The 22730-nt window shown below is 36.8% G+C and overlaps 1 protein-coding gene across 13 annotated transcripts in view; it reads left to right on the forward strand.

Annotated features, from left to right (window-relative positions):
• Positions 1 to 22730, forward strand: part of ZNF804B (zinc finger protein 804B) — an 889892-nt gene that overhangs the window by 354809 nt on the left and 512353 nt on the right. Inside the window, exon 1 of one of the 13 annotated variants that reach the window (XM_081533978.1) lies at positions 17199 to 17306. The exons of the other annotated variants lie outside the window; for them this stretch is intronic. Within the exon in view, the coding sequence (XP_081390104.1) occupies positions 17199 to 17306 (108 nt within the window). Of the gene's footprint in view, positions 1 to 17198; positions 17307 to 22730 lie in introns of those variants that run through there. 13 annotated transcript variants of the gene reach the window in all.

Genomic DNA, 22730 nt, shown 5'->3' on the forward strand with positions numbered 1-22730 from the left:
TTTCATGAAAAATGTTCATGTGGTTTTATACATATAACTTGAACTTGGACAAAATTGTGGTGTTGGCATTTACCAGAATCTTTTCTACTTTAGACTGAAATTTAAAATAATTTCAACAATTTTTTTCATTTACATATCTGATACAAATTATGCTTTTTAGAACACAAATCAACTAAAGCAGATTTTACTCATATAACTCACACATATACACATATACATAAATATATATATCTATGTATGATGATTTTGCATAGAGTCTAAAAAATTGCCTTTTCTTATACACTCACAAATTAAAGAGATTTGATCACTGTTTTGGAAATGTCCACAAAATAATAAAGCCTTCTCTGGGGACGTTAATAATAGGCCAATCTGATGAAAATGAAAAGACACATTGAAATGCAGAACATGTTCTTCTTGAAAAGATTGATGTATTAAATATTTATGCAAACACATTAAATTGGCAAGTGTATGAAAACATTATTACATATTCATCACCTTCACATCTCATCTTTTTCTAAGAACTTCTTTCCTATAAAACTAAAAGAGATGACTGTAAGTTTTCCAAAGTCACATTTTTCAAATTTTATAACATGGAATAGTTTGTTTTTCAGAGTTTATATTAATTCACATAAATAACAAAATGAGTGTTGGAACTAGAAAAGACCGATAATTTACTCGAAACAGGAGTCAAGCGCTATTTCATCCTCAGCCTTTCTCCTGCATTGCTCCAACCCTGCACTGGAGCCTCTTCATATAAAAGTTGCTCCCCAAGAGTGAATGTTCACTTGGAGGAAGAAATGAGCTCTTTGAGCTCGTGAAGTCATTTAGCAAACAATGGTTGTGTGGCAAAAGCTAAACGTCAAAAGGGAATTAATGTATTTCCAAAGTACCTAACGTCTCCTAGAGTGCAGTAAGTCCAAAATTCTATGATCTTTAGAAAGTGGTACTTAAATTAAAATTAAAATTTACTACACTTCTCATTAAAAGCTAGAAAAGTTGAAGTGATTCTATATAGGCTCTAGAAATATTCAAGTTTAATATAAACTGTCATGTTCTGCTGATACAGTGTTCTGTATTCTAAGCCTTCCTTCATCTCCATTTCTACCTCTTTTTTCCTGCTGAACTCTCTTTTCATCTCTTACTACTTTTCCTGACTTCTCACTGTTTATTTGATTTTTACCCTACTTTTATTATTATTTCACTCCTATATCATCCTACGTTTTCATTCCTCTACCCATTTCCACAAGCTTCTCTTGCTTTACTGTTCCCTTCGGCTTGCATTTCTTTCCTTTTCCACCTTTTCCCCACTCTTTGATTTATTTTAAATTAATTAATTTATTTTATTTGAAGGCTAATCACTTTACAATATGTACACCCATGGCTGATTCATGTCAATGTATGGCAAAAACTGCTCTTTGATGTTTTAAAGACTTCCACTTTAATTTTTTTTTTCCCCCTGAGGTTGAGTCCTCACCATCTCTGTGTTTTGATAGTTTGTTGTTGGTAATAACCCTCGAGTGGGGTAATGTCATTGGTATTGGCTCTATTTAATTTAACTTGACTGTGCCTACCATACATCATAGTAAAAAAAATAACGACCCAATCAAAAAATGGGCCAAAGAACTAAACAGACATTTCTCCAAAGAAGACATACAGATGGCTAACAAACACATGAAAAGATGCTCAACATCACTCATTATTAGAGAAATGCAAATCAAAACCACAATGAGGTATCATTTCACACCAGTCAGAATGGCTGCTATCCAAAAGTCTACAAGCAATAAATGCTGGAGAGGGTGTGGAGAAAAGGGAACCCTCTTACACTGTTGGTGGGAATGCAAACTAGTACAGCCACTATGGAGAACAGTGTGGAGATTCCTTAAAAAACTGGGAATAGAACTGCCATATGACCCAGCAATCCCACTGCTGGGCATATACACCGAGGAAACCAGAATTGAAAGAGACGCGTGTACCCCAATGTTCATCGCAGCACTGTTTACAATAGCCAGGACATGGAAGCAACCTAGATGTCCATCAGCAGACGAATGGATAAGGAAGCTGTGGTACATATACACAATGGAATATTACTCAGCCATTAAAAAAAATACATTTGAATTGGTTCTACTGAGATGGATGAAACTGGAGCCCATTATACAGAGTGAAGTAAGCCAGAAAGAAAAACAACAATACAGTATACTAATGCATATATATGGAATTTGAAAGATGGTAACGATAACCCTATATGCGAGACAGAATAAGAGACACAGATGCATAGAACAATTTTATGGACTCTGAGGGAGAAGATGAGGGTGGGACGTTCTGGGAGAATAGCATTGAAACATGTATATTATCATATGTGAAACAGAACACCATTCCATGTTCGATGCATGAGACAAGGGCTCACGGCCGGGGCAATGGGATGACCCAGAGGGATGGGATGGGGAGGGAGGTGGGTGGGGGGTCCAGGAAGGGGATCACATGTAAACCCATGGCTGATTCATGTCAATGTATGGCAAAAACTATTACAATATTGTAAAGTAATTAGCCCCCAACTAAAATAAATAAATTTATAAAAAAATAAAAAAAATAAAAAAATAAATAAGCAAAAAAATAAAATAGTATATATTGTAACATGGAAAAGAAGGAGGAGGAAGAAAAAGAAAAAGGTCAGAGTGTGGCCTTAGTTTGCTAATTTTAAAAGAAACTTGGCACTTAATTCTGGCTGCAATTGACTTCTTCTTGTATAAGCCAAACCTCCATTTGTCTGTGTTTGGCCATTCTGTGGCCAGTTTTCCTTTTTTCTGCAAATGTACTCACTGGAGCCCCATCCTATGTACTATATGAAAGGTCCCCTGCCTCCTCCAAATCCCTGAAGATTTCCAGGTGTTTGTTTCTGCTGCTCACTGCTCCTGACTATTCTCGTGCTGCTGCTGAACGCTGGATTCCTCCTCTGTTCCCCCCCTTCCTTGCACTGCTTTCTCTTCCCTGTCCTGTCTCTCCATAGACATGAAGTGCACACCATGGTCACGCAATCCCTGAAGCACCATTCTTTTAAGAAAAACAAGAAACCATTTACTGAAGAATAAGGGGTAAAAGATAGTGATTAAGCGCAGAACATCACAGCAGCAGATAATAACGTCAAAGTAAAACAAAGTTGTTTAGTTTGACAGCTGCTTGTTCATCCCTGCCTTGATCTGGCTTGCATTTTGTACTACATTATTCTCTCCCAAGAGATTGGTTTCCCATATCCTCCTCTTCTTCCCATTCAGGGACCCCGAAACATGTTTTCCTGTGGTCAGGAAAATATTCTATATTCTTGCTATTTTATTACGCAGAGTGATTTATTTCATTTTTTATAACCACTCTGCATGTATTTCCCGTGGACGTTGTACCAATTTACTGCAGACTGTGGCTTAAAACAACAGAAACTGTCTCACAGTTTTCAAGGCCAGAAGTCTGAAATCAAGGTGTCAGCAAGGCCATTCTCTCTCCCACGTTCTAGGGGAGATTCCTTACCTCGCCTCTTCCCAGTCCCTGGTGAGGCCAAGCATTCCTTGGTGTTCCTTGGTTTCTGGCTGTGTCACTGATTTCTGCCTCTTTCTTCACATGACTTTCTCTGTCTCTTACAAAGATTCTTGTCACTGAATTTAGGGGTCACTTGAGTAATCCAAATGGTTTCATCTCAGGATCCTTAGGGCATATCTTTTGGCAAGCCATCACTCAGCCCATTACACAGTCTGTCTAAGCAGACTAATTTTCTAAACCTTCACAACAAAAGACAGACAAAATTTCCCAATTTAATTTAAAGAAGAAAAAAGAATACTGTTTCTCAGAATAATTCTATAATCCTTCTAGGGCTTTTAGAGTGAATTACTGTTAGATTTTAAGTGATGTTTGTCTTCTCATAAAAATACTCCAACCTTCAAAAAATGGTTAAAGGAACATAACATTTAAAAATAGGGGAAATTTATTTATAATTCCAGAAACTTAAATAAAACTCTGTATATATATATATATTTATATAAATGCCTTTATAATTCATATTTTTATATGTGTTTGTGTATACATGTATTTGTAAAAATACATACTTGTAATTATGAAGTACTTGCAGTTCTATACTGTTCTTAATCTTAATATATAATAAATCTCTTCAGTATATTAGAATATTAAATTTACTATTTTTTATTTTTCATTTTAATGAGGAAATATTTAATAATTGTAGAAAATACAAATGGAAAAATTAATCATTTAAAATTATACCCCCAAAATATCAATTTTGGGACACACACCTCCTTATTTTTCTCATGCAGTTATGTCTCCTTAAACCTATATGGATCTATACCTGTAATTAAATTTACATTTATTTATAGTTTTAATTAGAACAAAAATCATACCATACTTTTCTAGACTTGATTTTTTTTCATTTTTCCAGTTAATGTTATGGTATACTTTTTATTTTAAATTGCTTTATAATAGTATTATTATTCTATATACAATATATATGTGTATATACGGTGTATCACTTTGATGCTCTATAAATTATTTTCATTTGAGATTATTTTCACTATTAAAATGAACACTTAATAAACATACTTTATTAGAGTCTTTATAAATATATGTAATTATCCTCTTAGAATTAATTGTGTATAATCTTTATAAATATATATAATTATTTCTTTAGGATTCTCATAGGTGAATTTGCTGAATCATAGAGTATGTATGTTGTGGCAGAGACTGGTAGTCAGTCATCCATCCAAATTTCTGTTCTCTGCTGTTTAGGTACCAGGAATTTTATTTCCCAGTTTCATGTACAGTTGCATGTGACCATGTGACTGAGTTCTAACCAATGGATAGAAGAGTGTTATTTCACACCATCTGTGGGCTAACTTATTTACAAGCAGATGTACTTCCTCTGGGCTCTCTTTCCCCTGGGCTGCCTATAAGCATCAGAGACAGAGGTCTGAGGGACAAAAGAAAGCTGTGTCCCTTAGTCACCATGTGGAGGGAGCGACCCTTTTACTGGACCAGGAATGTCTACCTCAGAGGTTACTCAATTGGAAAAATTAGCTTCTATTGTGGTTGAGCCATTACACATTTTGCCTCTTTTAAAAATTATTGTTCCAGGCTAAGTAATACACTGGTTTTGGAAGTTTTGATCCTTTATATTAAGTTGCATTTCCTAAAGTCTAAGCAGTGAGTCTATCCTTGATGCTTTTCAACAAAGTTATACTCACATGTTTATAATCAATTTTAATATTTATAGAAAAGGCCTGTCAACACTTTCTAGAGATTCTCTTACATTTATTCTTGGACATGACCATTATAATCATGTTGGCAATTTCCTAAAAAGTCTTGAGAGATTGTTAAGGCTGCATCTGATGTAAGATTATTAATTCTAGCATTTTTTTCAGGGTTAACCCTTATATATTCTTTTAATGATTCATTGTTATGTTGCTGTCATATAATATTTTCTACATAGAAATTTCCAATGGTAAATTAAATGCTTGTATGAATTTCCCAGAAATGTGGAAATTCAGAAAAATGGTAGGAATAAATCTGCAATTTTTTTATATGGGTTGTAGTTTCAGGTACAAGTGATGATAAAAATGATCACAACAATAAGTCCAGTTAGCATTCATCACCACATATAGTTACAGCATTTTTTTCTTGTGATGAAAACTTTCAAGATCCATTTTCCTAGCTACTTTCAAATATGCAACACAGTATTATTAACTAGAGTCACCATGTTGAACATTATATCCCTATGAGTTATTCACTTTATAACTGGAAATTTGTACATTTTGAACCTCTTCCCACCACCCTACCTCAGACAGCCACTGATCTGTATTCTATATCCGTGAGCTCATTTTTGTTTTATTATTTGAAAAACAGGTATTTTTGAGAGCTAAAAATATGTTATTTATTGCTTAAAATGAAATGAAAATAAATAGTAGTATATGAAGGATTCTCCTTTATTTTAAATTCAAATGTACATGTATATTGCAGGGGTTTTGCCTTGAAATATCACCATAACAGAAAAAAAAGCTATGTTAAAAAATTATGACATAAAAGCCCCATCAGGGCTTCCCTGGTGGCTCAATGGTAAAGAACCAGCCTGTAGGAGTTGCAGGAGACATGCGTTCAGTTCGATCCTTGGGTCAGAAAGATCCCCTGGAAGAGGGCATGGCAACCCATTCCAGTATTCTTGCCAGGGAAATTCCAGGGGGAGAGGAGCCTGGCAGGCTATAGTCCATGGAGGTCTCAAAGATTTGGACACAGGTGAGCTACTGAGCATGCATGCATGCATGCCCATCATCCATGATAACTGCATTGTTCTCATATTCTGCATTTTCTTTAATATGGAAATCTAGAAATCTATAAGAAGATTAGCTGCAATGACTCAGACAGTAAACAATCTGCTGCAGTGCAGGAGACCTGGGTTCAATCCCTGGGTTGGGAAGATTTCCTGGAGAAGGGATTGGCAACCCACTCCAGTATTCTTGCCTGGAGCTTCCCATGGACAGAGGAGCCTGGTGGGGTCACAAAGAGTCTGACACCACTGGGCAACTAATACTTTCACAGTTCAAGGGTTAAAATGAAATGTTCAATATTGAAGGAAATTAAGAAATAAAGCTCTTTGAGGAGGGAATGGAACTATATTTATATCTAGAAGTTAAGTAGATATTATGTCTTATAACTAATGTAGTTTAATTCATAATGAAAGTATTTCATTAAAAAAATGTTTAAATTTTCATTAAGATTTTTGGTGTTGGCATTTTGCCTGTATAGTTGATTTGCATGAAGTGTGATTAATGATAAGCAAAGAAACACTCTTACAGGTAGAGGGAGATGAAAAATTACCTTAGTAAAATAACATTTTATAGGATAACCATTTCAACAACAAAAAACCCCTCGATATATTAAAATTTTATGACATAAAAAAGCTATGTGAAATGTTAATGAGATAAACTTATTAGTCAGTATTAGTTTCATTTGTTTACCCCAGGAATGAGTTTTCTAGGAGAAAGGCTCACTGTCCCACTTCTTTCTAGAAACTGCACAAGGTCACAAGGCAAATAACCAGTTCAGCACAATTTGACAGCACAAATGGAAGCATTACAAACCAATTTATCTGTAAATAATTTAAAATATGAAAATAAACATAGTAAAAACTGAAGTCATCTGGTATATTATTATTCTGTTGCTAGATTACATTCTCTATTTCCATTCCTTTGAAAGCAGGAATACCTTTAAGAAGACCAGATCCATTTTATAACTCATATGGGACTTTTTATATAGCTAATGGAATAACTGCTTTTATATACCTTTCATAAAATATAAGATATAAGAGCCCTGGGTCATGTGATATGAATGATAAATATATAAAATTATATTTTAAATATAATATGTGTGTGTATGTGTATGCTAAGTTGCTTCTGTTGTCTCCAACTTTTTGCAACCCCATGGACTATAGACTACCAGGCTCCTCTGTATATGGGATTCTCCAGACAAGAATACTGCAGTGGGTGCTATGCCCTCCTCCAGGGGATCTTCTTGATCAGGGATTGAACCCTTGTTTATGTCTCCTGCATTGGCAGGTGGGTTCTTTACCACTAGTACCACCTGAGAAACCCCACAGTCCTATATAGATTTTTATAAAACCTAGCCTTCAATGCAGAATCATTCATTATGATTGGTTCTCACGCTTCTAATTTAGAACATCCACATTTGCTAATTTTCCTCCAGAGGATTTTCAGCTTGATGAAATTAGGAGCCCATGGCTTATCCTTCTCTGATCATCCAAAGGCTGAGTGATGCTGGATAAAAAGACAACATAGGTGTAAAGAATCTAGGCTTTGAGTCAGATGCACATGAATTCTAGCTCTACCACTTAGCTCTGTGACCTTAGATAAAATATTTAAATTCTCTGAGCTTCAGTTATATTACCTGCATTAAAACAATTGGTGCAGAAATGGAATGGCATGATGAATATAAAGTAACTAGCAAATGGATGAACTGGAACTGAACTGAAGTTGCTCAGTCATGTCCGACTGTTTGTGACCCCATGGACTGTAGCCTACCAGACTCCTCAGTCCATAGAATTTTATAGGCAAGAGTACTGAAGTGGGTTCCTGTTTCCTTCGCCAAGCAAATGGATGGCACTCCATAAATATTTCCTCAACTCCCTTTCCTTGATTTATGCTGATACTGAGATTTTGGTATTGTTTCCTTTTTTCAATATGCAAAATGGGATTGAGAAGAAGAAAAAAGGGAAATGTTCTGTATTCTTAAGAATCTATATGTCTTGTATCATCTCTAAAGTGATGAGAAGCAATTTAGCAGAACTGTGGTGTTGGAGAAGACTCTTGAGAGTCCCTTGGACAGCAAGGAGATCCAACCAGTCCATGCTAAAGGAAATCAGTCCAGAATATCCATTGGAAGGACTGATGCTGAAGCTGAAACTCCAGTACTTTGGCCACCTGATGCAAAGAACTCATTGCAAAAGACCCTGATGCTGGGAAAGATTGAAGGCAGGAGGAGAAGGGGACAACAGAGGATGAGATGGTTGGATGGCATCACCAACTCAAGGGACAAGAGTTTCAGTAAACTCCAGCAGTTGGTGATGGACAGGGAGGCCTGGTGTGCTGTAGTCCATGGGGTTGCAAAGAGTCGGACATGATTGAGTGACTGAACTGAACTGAACTGATACTAAGATTCATTTTAAATTTGAAGAGTATATACAGTCAGGTTGTATTTTAGAAAAGTGGCCCTGGGAAATCAAGAACGGTCAAATCTGGAAAAGGTTCTTTGTGTTTAAATGAATTGTTCTTGCCCTTTAATATGATAGGGCTATGTTCTAGGAAAAGCAGAAGGGGATCAGATTTATAATGAATTGCACTACCATCTATCCTCCAGACCCTACCGGGATTCTGAGCACCAGCAGACATGATAGTAGCTGTTTTTCTTGGCATTTGCAGGCAGCAGGGCTCTCTTCTCTCTCCACAGTGTTGTCAGATTAGTGGCATAGCTTTGGGAAACTGTGAAATGAACAACATGCTAGGTAAGCAGCAAGGCCTCCTGTTTCGTTTGCTTGCTTGTGTGTGTGTGTATGATTCTGTCATTTAAAGTTTTTTTCCACCTTGTGTATACTTCAGGGACTCTTCCTTGAGGAGAGGGAAGAGTGTAGAATGGATTTGGTACTCTGCAGTTGGAGAGTTTTGGATAGGTCATACTTGATTGGTTGTGTATCTCTGAATTATTGTGGGGCTGTTGTGTCCTTCTCTTGGTGACTTGAGGCAACATCAGTCAGTATTAATCATTTCTCTATGAACGTAGTTTTAATTAATCCAAATGACTGAACTGATTTTTTTACTTGAACGCTTGTTTTGGAAAATAATTTTAATGAATTCCATGAAGTCAGTTTGGTTTCATATCCTTTGTCCTGTATTCTTATAGTTCACAGTATAGATTTAGCTGTATGACTTACTGTTGTCTTCTTGTCAAATTAGATGTTGAAGTCTGAAGGAATCTTATCTGTTTTCTTGACTTTGATTAATTCATCATCACAGTCTTTGTTATTTGATCTGTTAGGAGACAGTAGTCAAAATGCTATAACTGTGTGTTAACAGAGACAGGGCCCCTTAGTCTCTTTTAACCCAGTTTTAAACTCCTGTAGGTTCATTTCAGAGAGAAAATATCACTATCTCACTATCTTAAGGGTTTTAAAGTTGCTGCAGAAAAAGAATGCTTTCTCATCTTCTCTCCTCACCTTTCTTCCTCTCTTCTTTTCTCCCTGCTCCCCACCTTCCTTTTTTTTTTTTTTCTTTCTTTCTGGCAGTCTCTCTTTCTTGGAATGCCTTAAGCATAAATGGGACTTTATCTCTGAAAATGTGTAATTAGTCATACAATCAGAATGATTAATTTTAATGAAAGAATCAAATGTATCTGTGGTCTCGCATACATATACATCTGACAAAATTAAGAAATTCTTTCTTTTTTCCCCCTGGCTCTGTGGTGGTCCAGGTTAGCATTGTTGGGGCAGCAGGGTGCTACACTTCTGTGCTGCTAGTTCTGTCCCCCCATGGAAGGGGGCAGCCTAATTCATTTCTGTTGAATGAAGCCCACAGTGGAGCCCACAGAGCTAAACATCTTAGGAATCAGTGAACTAAAATGGATGGGAATGGGCGAAGTTAATTCAGACGGCCATTATATCTACTACTTTGGACAAGAATCCCTTAGAAGGAATGGAGTAGCAGTCATAGTCAACAATAGAGTTGGAGATACAGTTCTTGGGTACAGTGTCAAAAATGACAGAATGATCTCCGTTCATTTCCAAGGCAACCCGTTCAACATTACAGAAATCCAAGTCTATGCTCCAACCACTGATGCCAAAGAAACCGAAGTTGACCAGTTCAGTGAAAACCTACAAGATCTTCTAGAAATAGCATCAAAAATAGATGCCTTTTTCATCATAGGGGATTGGAATGCAAAAGTAGGAAGTCAAGAGATACCCTGAATAACAGGTGAGTTGGATCCTGGAGTACAAAATGAAGCAGAGCAAAGGCTAACAAAGTGTTTAAGAGAACATGCTGGTCATAGCAAACACCCCTTACACATGGATATCACCAGATGATCAATACTGAAATTAGATTGATTATGTTTTTGCAGCTGAAAATGGAGAAGCTCTGTAGAGTCAGCAAAAACAAGACCTGGAGCTGACTGTGGCTCAGATCATGTACTCCTTATTTCAAAATTTAGGCTTAAATTGAAGAAAGTAGAGAAAACCACTAAGTCATTCAGATATGACCTAAATCAAATCCCTTATCATTATATAGTGGAGGTGACAAATAGATTCAAGAGATTAGATCTGGTAGACCTAGATTGCCTGAAGAACTATAGATGGAGGTTTGTAACATTGTATAGGAGACGGTGACCAAAATCATCCCAAAGAAAAAGAAATGCAAGAAGGAAAAGTGGTTGTCTAAGGAGGCTTTACAAACAGCTGAGGAAAGAAGAGAAGTGAAAGGCAACGGAGAAAGGGAAAGATGTACCCAACAGAATGCACAGTTCCATAAAATGGCAAGGAGAGGTAAGAAGGCCTTCTTCAATGAAGAATGCAAAGAAATAGAGGAAAACAAGAGAATGGGAAAAGCTAGAGATCTCTTCAAGAAAATTGGAGATATCAAAGGAACATTTAATGTAAGGATGGGCATGATAAAGGACATAAATGGTAAGAACCTAACAGAACAGAAGAGGTTAAGAAGAGGTGACAAGAATACACAGAACTAACATACAGAAAGGGCATCATTAAGATGATCCAGATAACCAGGATGTGTGGTCACTCACCTAGATTTGGGCATCCTGGAGTGTGAAGTAAAGTGGGCCTTAGGAACCATTATTATGAGCTCCTAATAGAATTCCAGCTGAGTAGTTTAAAATCTTAAAAATGATCCTGTTAAAGTGCTTCACTTTAACTTTAAATTTGCCGCATGTCAACAATTTGGAAAACTCAGCAGTGGCCACAGGACTGGAAAAGGTCAGTTTTCAATTCCAATCCCAAAGAAAAGCAATGCCAAAGAATGTTTAAAGTAGCATATAATCGCACTAATGTCACATGCTAGAATGGTTATGCTCAAAATTCTTCAAGTGAGGCTTCAGCAGTACATGAACTGAAAACTTCCAGATGTACAAACAAGCTGAGTTTAGAAAAGGCAGAGGAACCAGAGATCAAATTGCCAACATCCGTTGGATCATAAAGGAAGCAAGAGAATTCCAGAAAAACATCTACTTCTGCTTCACTGACTACACTAAAACCTTTGACTGTGTGGATCACAACAAATTGTGGAAAATTCTTAGAGATAGGAGAACCAGAAATCAACTTGCCAACATCTGTTGGATCATAAAGAAAGCAAGAAAATTCCAGAAAAACATCTACTTCTGCTTCACTGACTACACTAAAGCCTTTGACTGTGTGGATCACAACAAATTGTGGAAAATTCTTAAAGAGATAGGAGTACCAGACCACCTTTCCTGTCTCCTGAGAAACCCTTTATGTGGGTCAAGAAGCAACAGTTAGAACCGGAGATGGAACAACTGACTGGTTCAAAATTGGGAAAGGAGTACATCAAGGCTTTTATTGTCACACTGCTTATTTAACTTATATGCAGAGACATCATGCAAAATGCCAGGCTGGATAACACAAGTTGGAATCAAGATTGCTGGGGAAAATATCAACTACCTCAGATATGCAGATGACACCACTCTAATGGCAGAAACTGAAGAGAAACTAAAGAGTCTCTTGATGAGGGTGAAAGAGGAGAGTGAAAAAGCTGGCCTGAAACTCAACATTCAAAAAAGTAAGATCATGGCATCCTGTCCCATCACTTCATGGCAAATAGAAGGGGGAGAAGTAGAAACAATGACATATTTTACTTTCTTGGGCTCCAAAATCACTACAGATGGTGCCTACAGCCATGAAATTAAAAGACACTTGCTCCTTGGAAGAAAAGCTATAACAAACCTAGACAGTATATTAAAAAGCAAACACATCGCTTTGCTGACAAAGGTCCATCTAATCAAAGCTATGGTTTTTCCAGTAGTCATGTATGGATGTGAGAGTTGGACCATAAAGAAGGCTGAGTGCAGAAGATTCGATGCTTTCAAATTGTGGTGCTGGTGAAGACTCTTGAAAGTCCTTTGGACTGTTAGGAGACCCAACCAGTCAGTCCTAAAGGAAATCAACCCTCGATATTCATTTGAAGGACTGATGCTGAAACTGAAGCTCCAATACTTGGGCCACCTGATGTGAAGAGCTGACTCATTGGAAAAGACTCTGATGCTAGAAAAGACTGAAGGCAAAGGAAAAGGGGATAGTAGAGGATAAGATGTTAGATAGCATCATAGACTTAATGGACATGAATTTGAGCAAACTCCGTGAGATAGTGAAGGACAGGGGAGCCTGACTTGCTGAAGTCCATGGGATCACAAAGAGTCAGGCACAACTTAGATATTAAAGGAAAACAAACCATACTGGATTAAGGCTCACCCTAATGACCTCATCTTAACTTTGTCACCTTAAATTTTTTTTAAATTTTAAAAATTTTAATTTTGTCACCTTATATATTTTTACAAAACTCGTAGAATATACAACACCAAGAATGAACCCTAATGTAAACTATGGCCTTTAGTTAATAATATGTATTAATACTGACTCATCAATTATAACAAATGTACCACACAAAAGTAAGACATTGATAAAGGGAAAACTGTGTGGGGGAGGGGGAGAAAAAATATGGGCCCTCTATACTTTCTGCTCAGTTTTCTATAAACCTGATGATATCAAATCATCAGATGATTTAATAAGGATGGATTAAGATATGCTCTATGTTTTAAAAATATCACTCTGGCTGTGAGATGCAAAGAATAAATTTTATATGGAGGCAACATTGAAAGCAGGAGATTAGCTAGAAGATAATGCAATGAGTCAAGCAAAAAGTAATGATGGTTTGGGCTAAGGTGGGAGCTGTGCATATGGAGATAAGGGGATCAATTTGGGATGTGTTGATAAAGAGTGGATTTCTCATGATATAAATCATCTATGACACAGCGATGAACCTGGAATCATGTGAAATATCATTTGGTTATAGGCTGAAATCTATTTTGCCATTCATATCCCCTTCCTTAGAATGAAAATTCATCAGATCAGATATTGCTTTAAATAAAAGGGCCTTGTAAAACTGCATGTTGTTTGCTTTTCACACTTGTTGTAATAGGATTTGACTTGTATCTAAAATTCATTTAATATAGCCTTAAAGTGTTTTCCTTTCTTTCACCTTTTCTGAAAATTTTTAATTACTGAAGTTGGAAGGAATCTCCTTTGATAAAGAAGTCAATACAACTGGTCAACTTTGTATTTATTGCAACTCTGCAAATAAAAGCACACATTTATGTTGTTTAGATTGGGTAAAACACATTTAAAATAGAGGCCAGGAGTGATGGAGAATTATTGCATATGATGACATCACACTAATAGACATCAGTCACAATTTGGCAAGGAAAAGGGAATTGTTCTTTTGTTTGTTTTAAAAACTATTATTAAAATTGGCTGAGAATAACAACTGTGTCAGTATTTTTTTTTTTTTGCCTAAATATTTTAAGATGGGTGGCAAAAAATTAGAAAGCCAAGAACAACCATGGTGGTAATTTAGTCTATGAGTTGTGTCTAACTCTTGTGACCCCTATGGCCTGTAGTCCTCCAGGTTCATCTGTCCGTGAGATTTCCTAGGCAAATATACTGGAGTGTATTGCCATTTCCTCCTCCAGGGGATCTTCCTGACCCAGGGATTGAACCTGCAGACCTGCATTGCACGTGGATTCTTTACCGCTGAGACACCAGGGAAGCCCGCCCTAATTGATTTAAAAAACACGGCAAATTAACAGAATTGGTGTCATTCATTTCTAACAAATAAGGACCTCAAAAAGTAAATAATTTTTAAGAAATTAGGATTTTTTAAAGAATTTAGAAAAATGACTTCAGTCTTTGAAACATTACTATAAAAAGGGATTAGATTACTTTGTTTCCTATGGGAAAACTCAAATGCACATAATAATTAAATGAACAAGATTGTCAGGATAGCTAATGGATACTTTGAATAAAAAAAAATAAGATGGTATATTTGAATTATATACTTTTTCATTACTTAAGTCAATCCTTTCATTTTAGAAAAGCATACCTAATTCTTCAAAATAATCAAGCATTATTAGGGATCATATTTACTTAATGAAGAAGGCAAAGCATCCTTGGAATTGTTAATTCACAGCATGTGACATCATTCATTTTTCTATTCCATTTAAGAATGTTTACACTTAGGTCCTGAATGCTGTTTGCTACTTACATTTATGAAGAGTGAGATTGTAATTATAGACTGAGCCACACGATCTTCTTTTCAACCCCCACCCCCCTTTTTTTCTGGCAAATATTTCACCTGGTTTTGAAATTTCACTCTTTATGAACACATTTTCTTTGTGTAGAATATATCTGAAAGTATATATATGAGCAACATTAGTCACTTTCAGCTTTATGAAAACATTTTACAACTCTAAGTCAAATAAATACAACATTATTAAGTAAACACATCTTAGTAGAAAAGGAAAAGTGTTTATATTGTATCTATTGTTTCTTAATTTTTTTTTTTAATTTCAAAAGTTCTTCCCAACAAGATAGTTACAAAATAATTCCTGCAAGGTTTACATCGCAATACCTCATTATCAGTAATTTTCAGCTTGAAGTTTGAAAGAAATTGGTATTTTCACCTTATATACTAAATCACTTTCTAGTATGTAAACACTTTTAAAACGCTTGAAAGATATTATACAAAACCTTTAAAATGAGAAATACATCTGTGTGCTTCTTAATAAAACATTAAGGATATTGCAATAATGTAAACAAAATCAAGACTTTATTGGGCAGTTACAGAGGTTATATTCATGGGACTATTTTAAAGAGTTTAATGAGTTACCAGAATAGGGGAATTTTAATTTCCTGCTTCCTTTTTTACCGGTTTCTGTCATTTGTGAGAGGTCTTCGATGTTATCCAGGATGCAGATGGGGATTATGTTAGAAGAGGAGAAAACTAGGGAGGCCTGGGTACATTAGCCTTAATCTTGCGATTAATTCCAGTGCTAAGGCAAAGGAGGGAAAAGGGATGACCTTTCCTTTTCTCCCAACACAGATCTGAAGATGAGAGAGATCACCTAACTCCGGAAAATCAGCTCGCGGATGGGGGCGGTGGGGGCGGACGTACTTACACCTGACTCTGCAAGACCCTCTTTCTTCTTCCAGAGCTCATTTCTGCACAAGTCTTTAATTTTCAGTGCAGCTTCCTCCCTGGTGACTTTATTTGCCCTAAATGATACAACGTCCATTAAAAAAAAAAAAAAAACAAAACACTTTTTAAGGGTGATTGTTCGAGCTTGTGAGGAAACAAACGTCCTATATAGAGCAAAAATATCTGCCTCTTTAAGGAAACAAAAAAGACTTGAAAGTGCATGTTTATAACTCTGAAGACAGATAAATAGATGGAAAGAGACACACGTATGTGTGTTTCGTTTCTATTCCTAAACAAGTTTTCTATCTAAAACTTACTTCCTCCTCCATCCATTACTTACTATAGCGCCTCTAATCTGTTTGCCCTATTTGGGGCTGCACAGCACATTCCTACATCCGGGTGTGGAGCTGTTGCTTTGGTCAGCGCAGCCGGCAGCCGGAGCACGGAAGAAATGCTGAAGGCGAGCAGGCAGGGAAAGAGTAAAGAAAATGCTCTCCTCCCGCTCAACTCCTCCACCGTGCACACCCCCGCGCAGGACCCCGCCCCCAACACAGCACAAAGTTGGCCCAGAGACACAGGGCGGAGAGGGACAGGGGTTCAGGGCGGCTAATGGTGGGATGCTGGAGCCGCGCCTCCCGCACCCAGAAGAGCCTCCTGACGCCGCCGCAGCTGTCACCGCCACGCCGAGCCGCTGGCGAGCCCCTCGCCTCCCAGGTGGCTCCTAGCCGTCGCGTTGACAGCCCCCACTCACAAGTCTCCGCGTCCCCAACTCCCAGTTCTCACCCTGCCCGCCCGTCCCTCCCTGCCCCCTTCCCGCCACTGCAGCGGGGGCAGCGATCTGGCGCTCTGAGGACTCCCCACCACTCTCCCCGCGAAAGGCTGCCGCTGCTGCTGATTCGCGGCGCCGCAGACACAGCCCGGCCGCGGACGCCCGGGCCAGACCGTGGGGACCCGCGCCTGAGCATCCCCTGAGCGCGCACTGAGTGCGAAGGCGGGGGCGGGAGGGAAAGGGAGGAGGAGTTGCTGATCCCCTAGCAGACCCAGGAAGTTGTCCTTAAAAAATACATATCGTCGATCGGCGGTTGAGCAGCCACCTGGCCAGAGCAGCATGTGGACTGGCTCGCCGGGTCTCCTAAGTGCTCTGTGGCTGCCGCTGCCGCCACTGCCGCTGTCAGAGCAGCTGCTGCTGACAGCAGGAGCGCCGCGCGGGGCAAGGAGCCGGGAGGCGCGGCCGCAGCGTCCCCTGCTTACTGCTGGCCGCTTCATCTCGGGAGGTGGCAATCTCTGTTGCTGCTGAGAAACCAACCCGCATTTCCGACGCTGGTCGCCTAGTGAGGGGTTGAGACCCTATACCTCCCGCCCGGAACCCACATGGCTTGTTACCTGGTCATCAGTTCGAGACATCTCAGCAATGGGCACTACCGGGGCATTAAAGGAGTCTTCAGAGGGCCCCTCTGCAAGAATGGATCTCCCTCTCCGGTAACCTGCACACACGCGCGCGGACACACACACCACCATTAGAATTAATATAAATAGAAAGAAATGCTGTCCTGGCACAATGAGGGGGAGATGGGTATCTACCTTGCTCATAAGTATATTGTGTCTGTTCATGCAATTTGTTGAGAGACTTGCACTTGAGGGGTGTGGATTTACATGTGTATTTTCAACACAGTCATTAATTAGTATCTATAGTGCTGAGGATGCAACTATTTACTGAATTCAGTACAGTGCGGGTTTGTGAAAGTAGCTCTTGAGTGCTGTGTCAAGTTATGAATCTGCTGATTTGGGCAGTATAGAAAGTTTGAGTGGCACTTTATAGCCATGCTTTGTGAAGTCATCAGTTGGGATTAGTTTAACCATGCTTCACTTACTTTATAAGAAAATAAACTCTTTAAAGATTTTTGCATCAGAGTTCTAGCCAAAGGAAAAGTGTTGGATGCCCATATGGTGAAATATAATGTTTCACTATGCAGGTACTTTAAGAAAAGCCAAAGAGTTCTTTGTGAAAATATAAATTAGTTTTTTTGTACTATTTATAGATGGATTGATATGCAAATTTGAGTGACTGCTACTTAACTTAGTAAACTATTCAATTTAGTTTACTGTTTGTTTTAGTATTTTTTGTTAAATGATCTTGATCAGAATCTATGGCTTCAATATATATTTTAGTTCATTCTTAGTACATACTATAGATGAATTTTTTAGGGATTCAAATTTTTTTCCAAAAAAGTCATGATTTACTTTTTAAAGTTTTGAATTATTAGTAAGCGACTAAGGGTCTAAACTTCAAGAACATATTTTTCCAGTTTAATGTGAAAAACCAGTACCTTAATGTATAATATAAAGAGGGAAAACTGAAGTTGTCTGATTTTTATTTTTATTTTTTGGTACTTTCCATTGGTTTTTAATTCTTCATTAGCATGAATTATTCAAAACTGCAATATATTATAAAAACCTGTGATTAAAGACTACGTGTGGTTTGCATGAGAAATCTGAAATCAGAAAGTGCAGGTACAGAGATATCACTAGGACTCCTGATTGTGACAAACTATTTCTTCACATGCTTTCATGCACTGAAAAAGTAGGTCATTGCAATCCCCCTGCAACTATTTAGCACTGAGTCAAAAGTGTAAAATGGAATATACTGTTCATATTGGCATTTGCAATGAAATTCATAGAGTTAGAAGGGTCTTGGGGAGTTTTAGTTGAATAAAGCCCATATTCAGTGTTTCTGAGCAGTTGGTCTGAATCCTTCCTATTTTTAAAGATTCTCAGAACTAGAGTTTCCCCAGTCTCAGCAAATCACCTTATTATTTAACAACCCGTGGTGTTAGAATCTTCCTTAGAGCAGACTTAAATCCTTCAAACTTTTCTTTAAGCTCATTTCATCTAGAAAACCTAGAATATTCCATCTTCCTCACAGGTATTATTTTTTTCCACCCTTTGATAAGCTCTGTGGCTGTCTTCCCAAACTCTCTGATTGTAGGAATCTGAACTGGATAGTGTATTAGGTGTATGTCCCTTGATCACTCAAGGAATAAAGGGAGAATTACTTCATAGTTCTTACATTGTTTAGTTCTATTTAAGTTGGTTAGAATATGGAAGTGTTAATCTTCCAAAATCTGAAGGGTTTGCAAAGAAAATTTCTGTTATGTGGTCAAAAAGAGTCCTTCCTCTCCCCACACCCGCCATCCCACTATGCTCATTCATTTCCTAGGTGCTTGAATGACCCCAATAGGGACCAGACATATGAATGTGGATGTAAGAAAATAGCCCATAATCCACATGTTTCTCCTGGCTGACCAGAGCTGACACCTACAGGACGCTATTATTGTTTATTATTGGGCTGGTTTTCACTAAAATACTGATTTGTTTACTTTTACCTAGGTGTCACATTTTGACTCACTGGACTGTTCTCTCCAATGTTTACAGTTTACACGTTTAACTATACTTAAATTACATTTGCATAATTTAAAAATATCTGAATTAGTCTATGTATTTCCTAAACCTGATATATTTTGTCTTCTTTTGCATTTTACTATGGAATTTGAATCATTATTTCAAGGTTTGAAAAGTTTCTCACATGAGATGAGCAGTATGTGAAAACTGGTATTTATGCATTCTCTGCCACTGGCAGGTTGTTGAGACAAGTCAGAATTTCCTTCACCTTGCATAACATTTAGTCTTTCTCCTTAAATTGAAATAGGTCACCATCTTCTGGACCCTAGACCCTTGAGAACTTAAGTAACAGTTTCCTGGTCCAGATGAGTTTATATATGCCTTCTTCATTAATGAGTTGTGAAGCATAAAGGTGAAAACTGGTTACACATCATTTCTTTTTTTTTTTTTTCAGTTACTTTCAGGTTAGCAGAAGTTTATTGATTTTTTTTTTCATCAGCATAAGTATTGAGTATTTATAAGTATTTATCATCAGCAAATGCACAGATCTATGGTATACAATCATTTATTTTTTATTAAAACATAGCTACTCTGAAGGTATGTTTTTCAAATTTAATGCCCAGAATCATCTCAAATTGACCTCTGTGTCAATAATTTAGTTATTTCTACTCACTGAAACTCAGCTTATCTGGGACTATGAATTGGGGTATTTAACTCATTTTCACTTAGTTCTACAGTAATTTACACATTGGTTTTTACTTTCTTAAATCGACTGTCTTTCCTATTTTAATCCATGTTTTTCTGTTTTAGTAGAGCTGTTTCAAAGTAGCACATAACAGAATCATTGAATAAGATTATTTTGTAACTTTGTTTAGAATGGAGAATAGCCACAATTCCTTTTTGATGTAATAAGAGTTTCTTTCTTTGATAGTTCTGATATAAATATACCTGGGTAGTATGAATTTAACATTTCAATGTCTTATAGATATAATTCTTCAGTTATATATTTAAAGTAGTTGTATAATTTGTCATGTTAAAATGACATGTCTGTAGAATCTGAACACACGATATATTAAACTGACAGTAAAAAGGGGATGCTTATATTTCTATACATTTTTATTTCGAAGGATTTCATTTAGAAAACATTGAATCATTACATGGAACTCTTGTAATAAATACTTAATGGGATACTTGAGAAATAAATAAACCATTTTACCCCTAAACAGTTTTCACAGATCAGTAAACTAAAAATCCTAGAGTGAAATTCAGTTCCCATCATCAAAGTGAAAACATGAAAATGTCTTATCTGTTGCATCTGTCTTCTTTTTGGTGACTTGGCATGAAGAAATAGCATATTGCTTTTTATCCTAATTAAGATGTGAATAATTGATTTGAGATAGTTTATGTTACTTTAAATACAGGAACAGATTAAAGAAAAATGATAGAGCATCACATAGTGCTTATTGGTAAAAGTCTCCAATTTTAGAAAATATTATAACTCCCACATTTTAGTATATTTATCTCCCACCATATTCCAAATATATAATAAGATTGAATGATGACTTTAAAAATCACAGATGCACATACACACACACACACACACACACATGCCCGTGCATGCCTGCATATATTTATGCATAAATATACAGATACATGGGCTTCACAGTTGGCACTAGCTGTAAAGAACCTGCCTGCCAATGTAGGAGACATAGACAGTTTTATCCCTGTGTCCGTACGATCCCCTGGAGGAGGGCATGGCAACCCACTCCAGTATTCTTGCCTGGAGAATCCCCATGGACAGAGGAGCCTGGAGGGCTGCAGTCCATAGGGTCACACAGAATTGGACATGACTGAAGCAACTTAGCACACATGCATACAGATACACACTTGTTACCAGTGCTCAAGTACAGGAAGCTACCTATATATTATGTTATAATCTTTACTGTCAGAACTGTTAAAAGTTAAACTTCCTTACAACTCAGGAACTTAAAGTTCTTCTACCACCATGTTTGAATTCCAATAAACAAGTAATATCCTCTATGTAGTGTCAAAAATATTTGAATATATTCTTAGCTATCTTAAGTAATGTAAAATATGATATCAAATTTAAGAGTTGTGTATGCTTTATTATAGTTTATTTAATCTGTGTGTGAACAATAGTAAGACTGTCATTCAGTTTATCTAGTGATTAAATGTTAACTATAATCATAATTTTATCTGTGGTACATCGTCAGCTTATTACCTTTCTTTGGAGGTTTAGAGAAAATGATACTTCTTCAAAAGTACTTATTCCTGGGAACTCTATAGACACCCAGGAATATCTGTTTCTGGAAATATCTGTTGTCTTCCCCTGAAACACTTGATGTGAAGAAAATTCTTGGGATTTTCATCTCAGCAACATATCAGGAGCCTTGGATGATGATATTGTTTAATTCTTATCTTGTTTTGTTTAGTGATCTTATTCTAAGTTATATGACTGACTGCATTACCTAATTGAAAGAGGTGATATATAAACAAATGAGCATTTTAAATGGACTAAAAAATTCTATAAAGTTCTCTTTTAAAAATTATCAATGCATATGTGTAAATGAACGAAGTTCTAGTACAGATTAATTACCTTGAGGATGCATTTATTCAGCGAACCCCTTATGAGGAAATTAGTGCAATTACGACCTTGCTCTTTTTTTAATGACTATAATAATTGTATGTATTTCCATTATGTTTAATAAGTACATGGTTAAGCATATCCAAAAATATTCTCAAATTGTTGTACTTTTCATGTGCCAAGAATAATTATGAAGATATGTTCTCCAACAGAGAAGTCACCTGCCTCTTCTTCTTGAATTCATGAATACATATACTGCCTTTCATATTGAAACTTTCAGATGTTTTCCTTAAGGAAGACTCAGTTAAAATTCTTACAGAGCATGTTTTCTTTGCTATGTCAAATATTGTATTAAGCAATCTCCTTTCCTCTCAGAGCCTTTTCAACACATTTCTTCTCTCCCCCAACTAAATGATTATAGAAACTTGTAGTTGGCATTTGTGCTTTCCAGAATAACTTGCAACTTTCTAGGACTTAATTTATGTTTCTGTAACTTCAGAAAGTTTCCGTGATAAGAATCCAATGAATATTTGAGTGCTATAACTTGTGGCTTTATTAGCTCATACTGCATTTATTTCACAATTATAATTTAATGGGTCAATTTCTTGATTTGTTTCTTTTAGATGAACAATTAATATAAACTCTATTTTAGGTTTATTTCCCATATTTTGGAAACAGAATAAAACATATTTTCATCATGTGGCTAAATGAGGATGTTATTTAACATAGAATTTAATCATTTGTACTTTTCTTAAAAAAAGGCTTAGTCATAGCTGTAAAATCTTTGTTGTGTAAGATTTCACTTAGAGATATAGTTTTCATGTGTTAAATATTAATAGGGCTTGAGATGTCAATAGGATTAAAGCTGCACTGGGAATAAAAATTGAGAATAGTAACTT

The sequence above is a fragment of the Giraffa tippelskirchi genome, chromosome 10 (genome assembly GCF_054371585.1).
Source record: "Giraffa tippelskirchi isolate mGirTip1 chromosome 10, T2T-mGirTip1v1.2.pri, whole genome shotgun sequence".
Classification (NCBI taxonomy): Eukaryota; Metazoa; Chordata; class Mammalia; order Artiodactyla; family Giraffidae; genus Giraffa; species Giraffa tippelskirchi.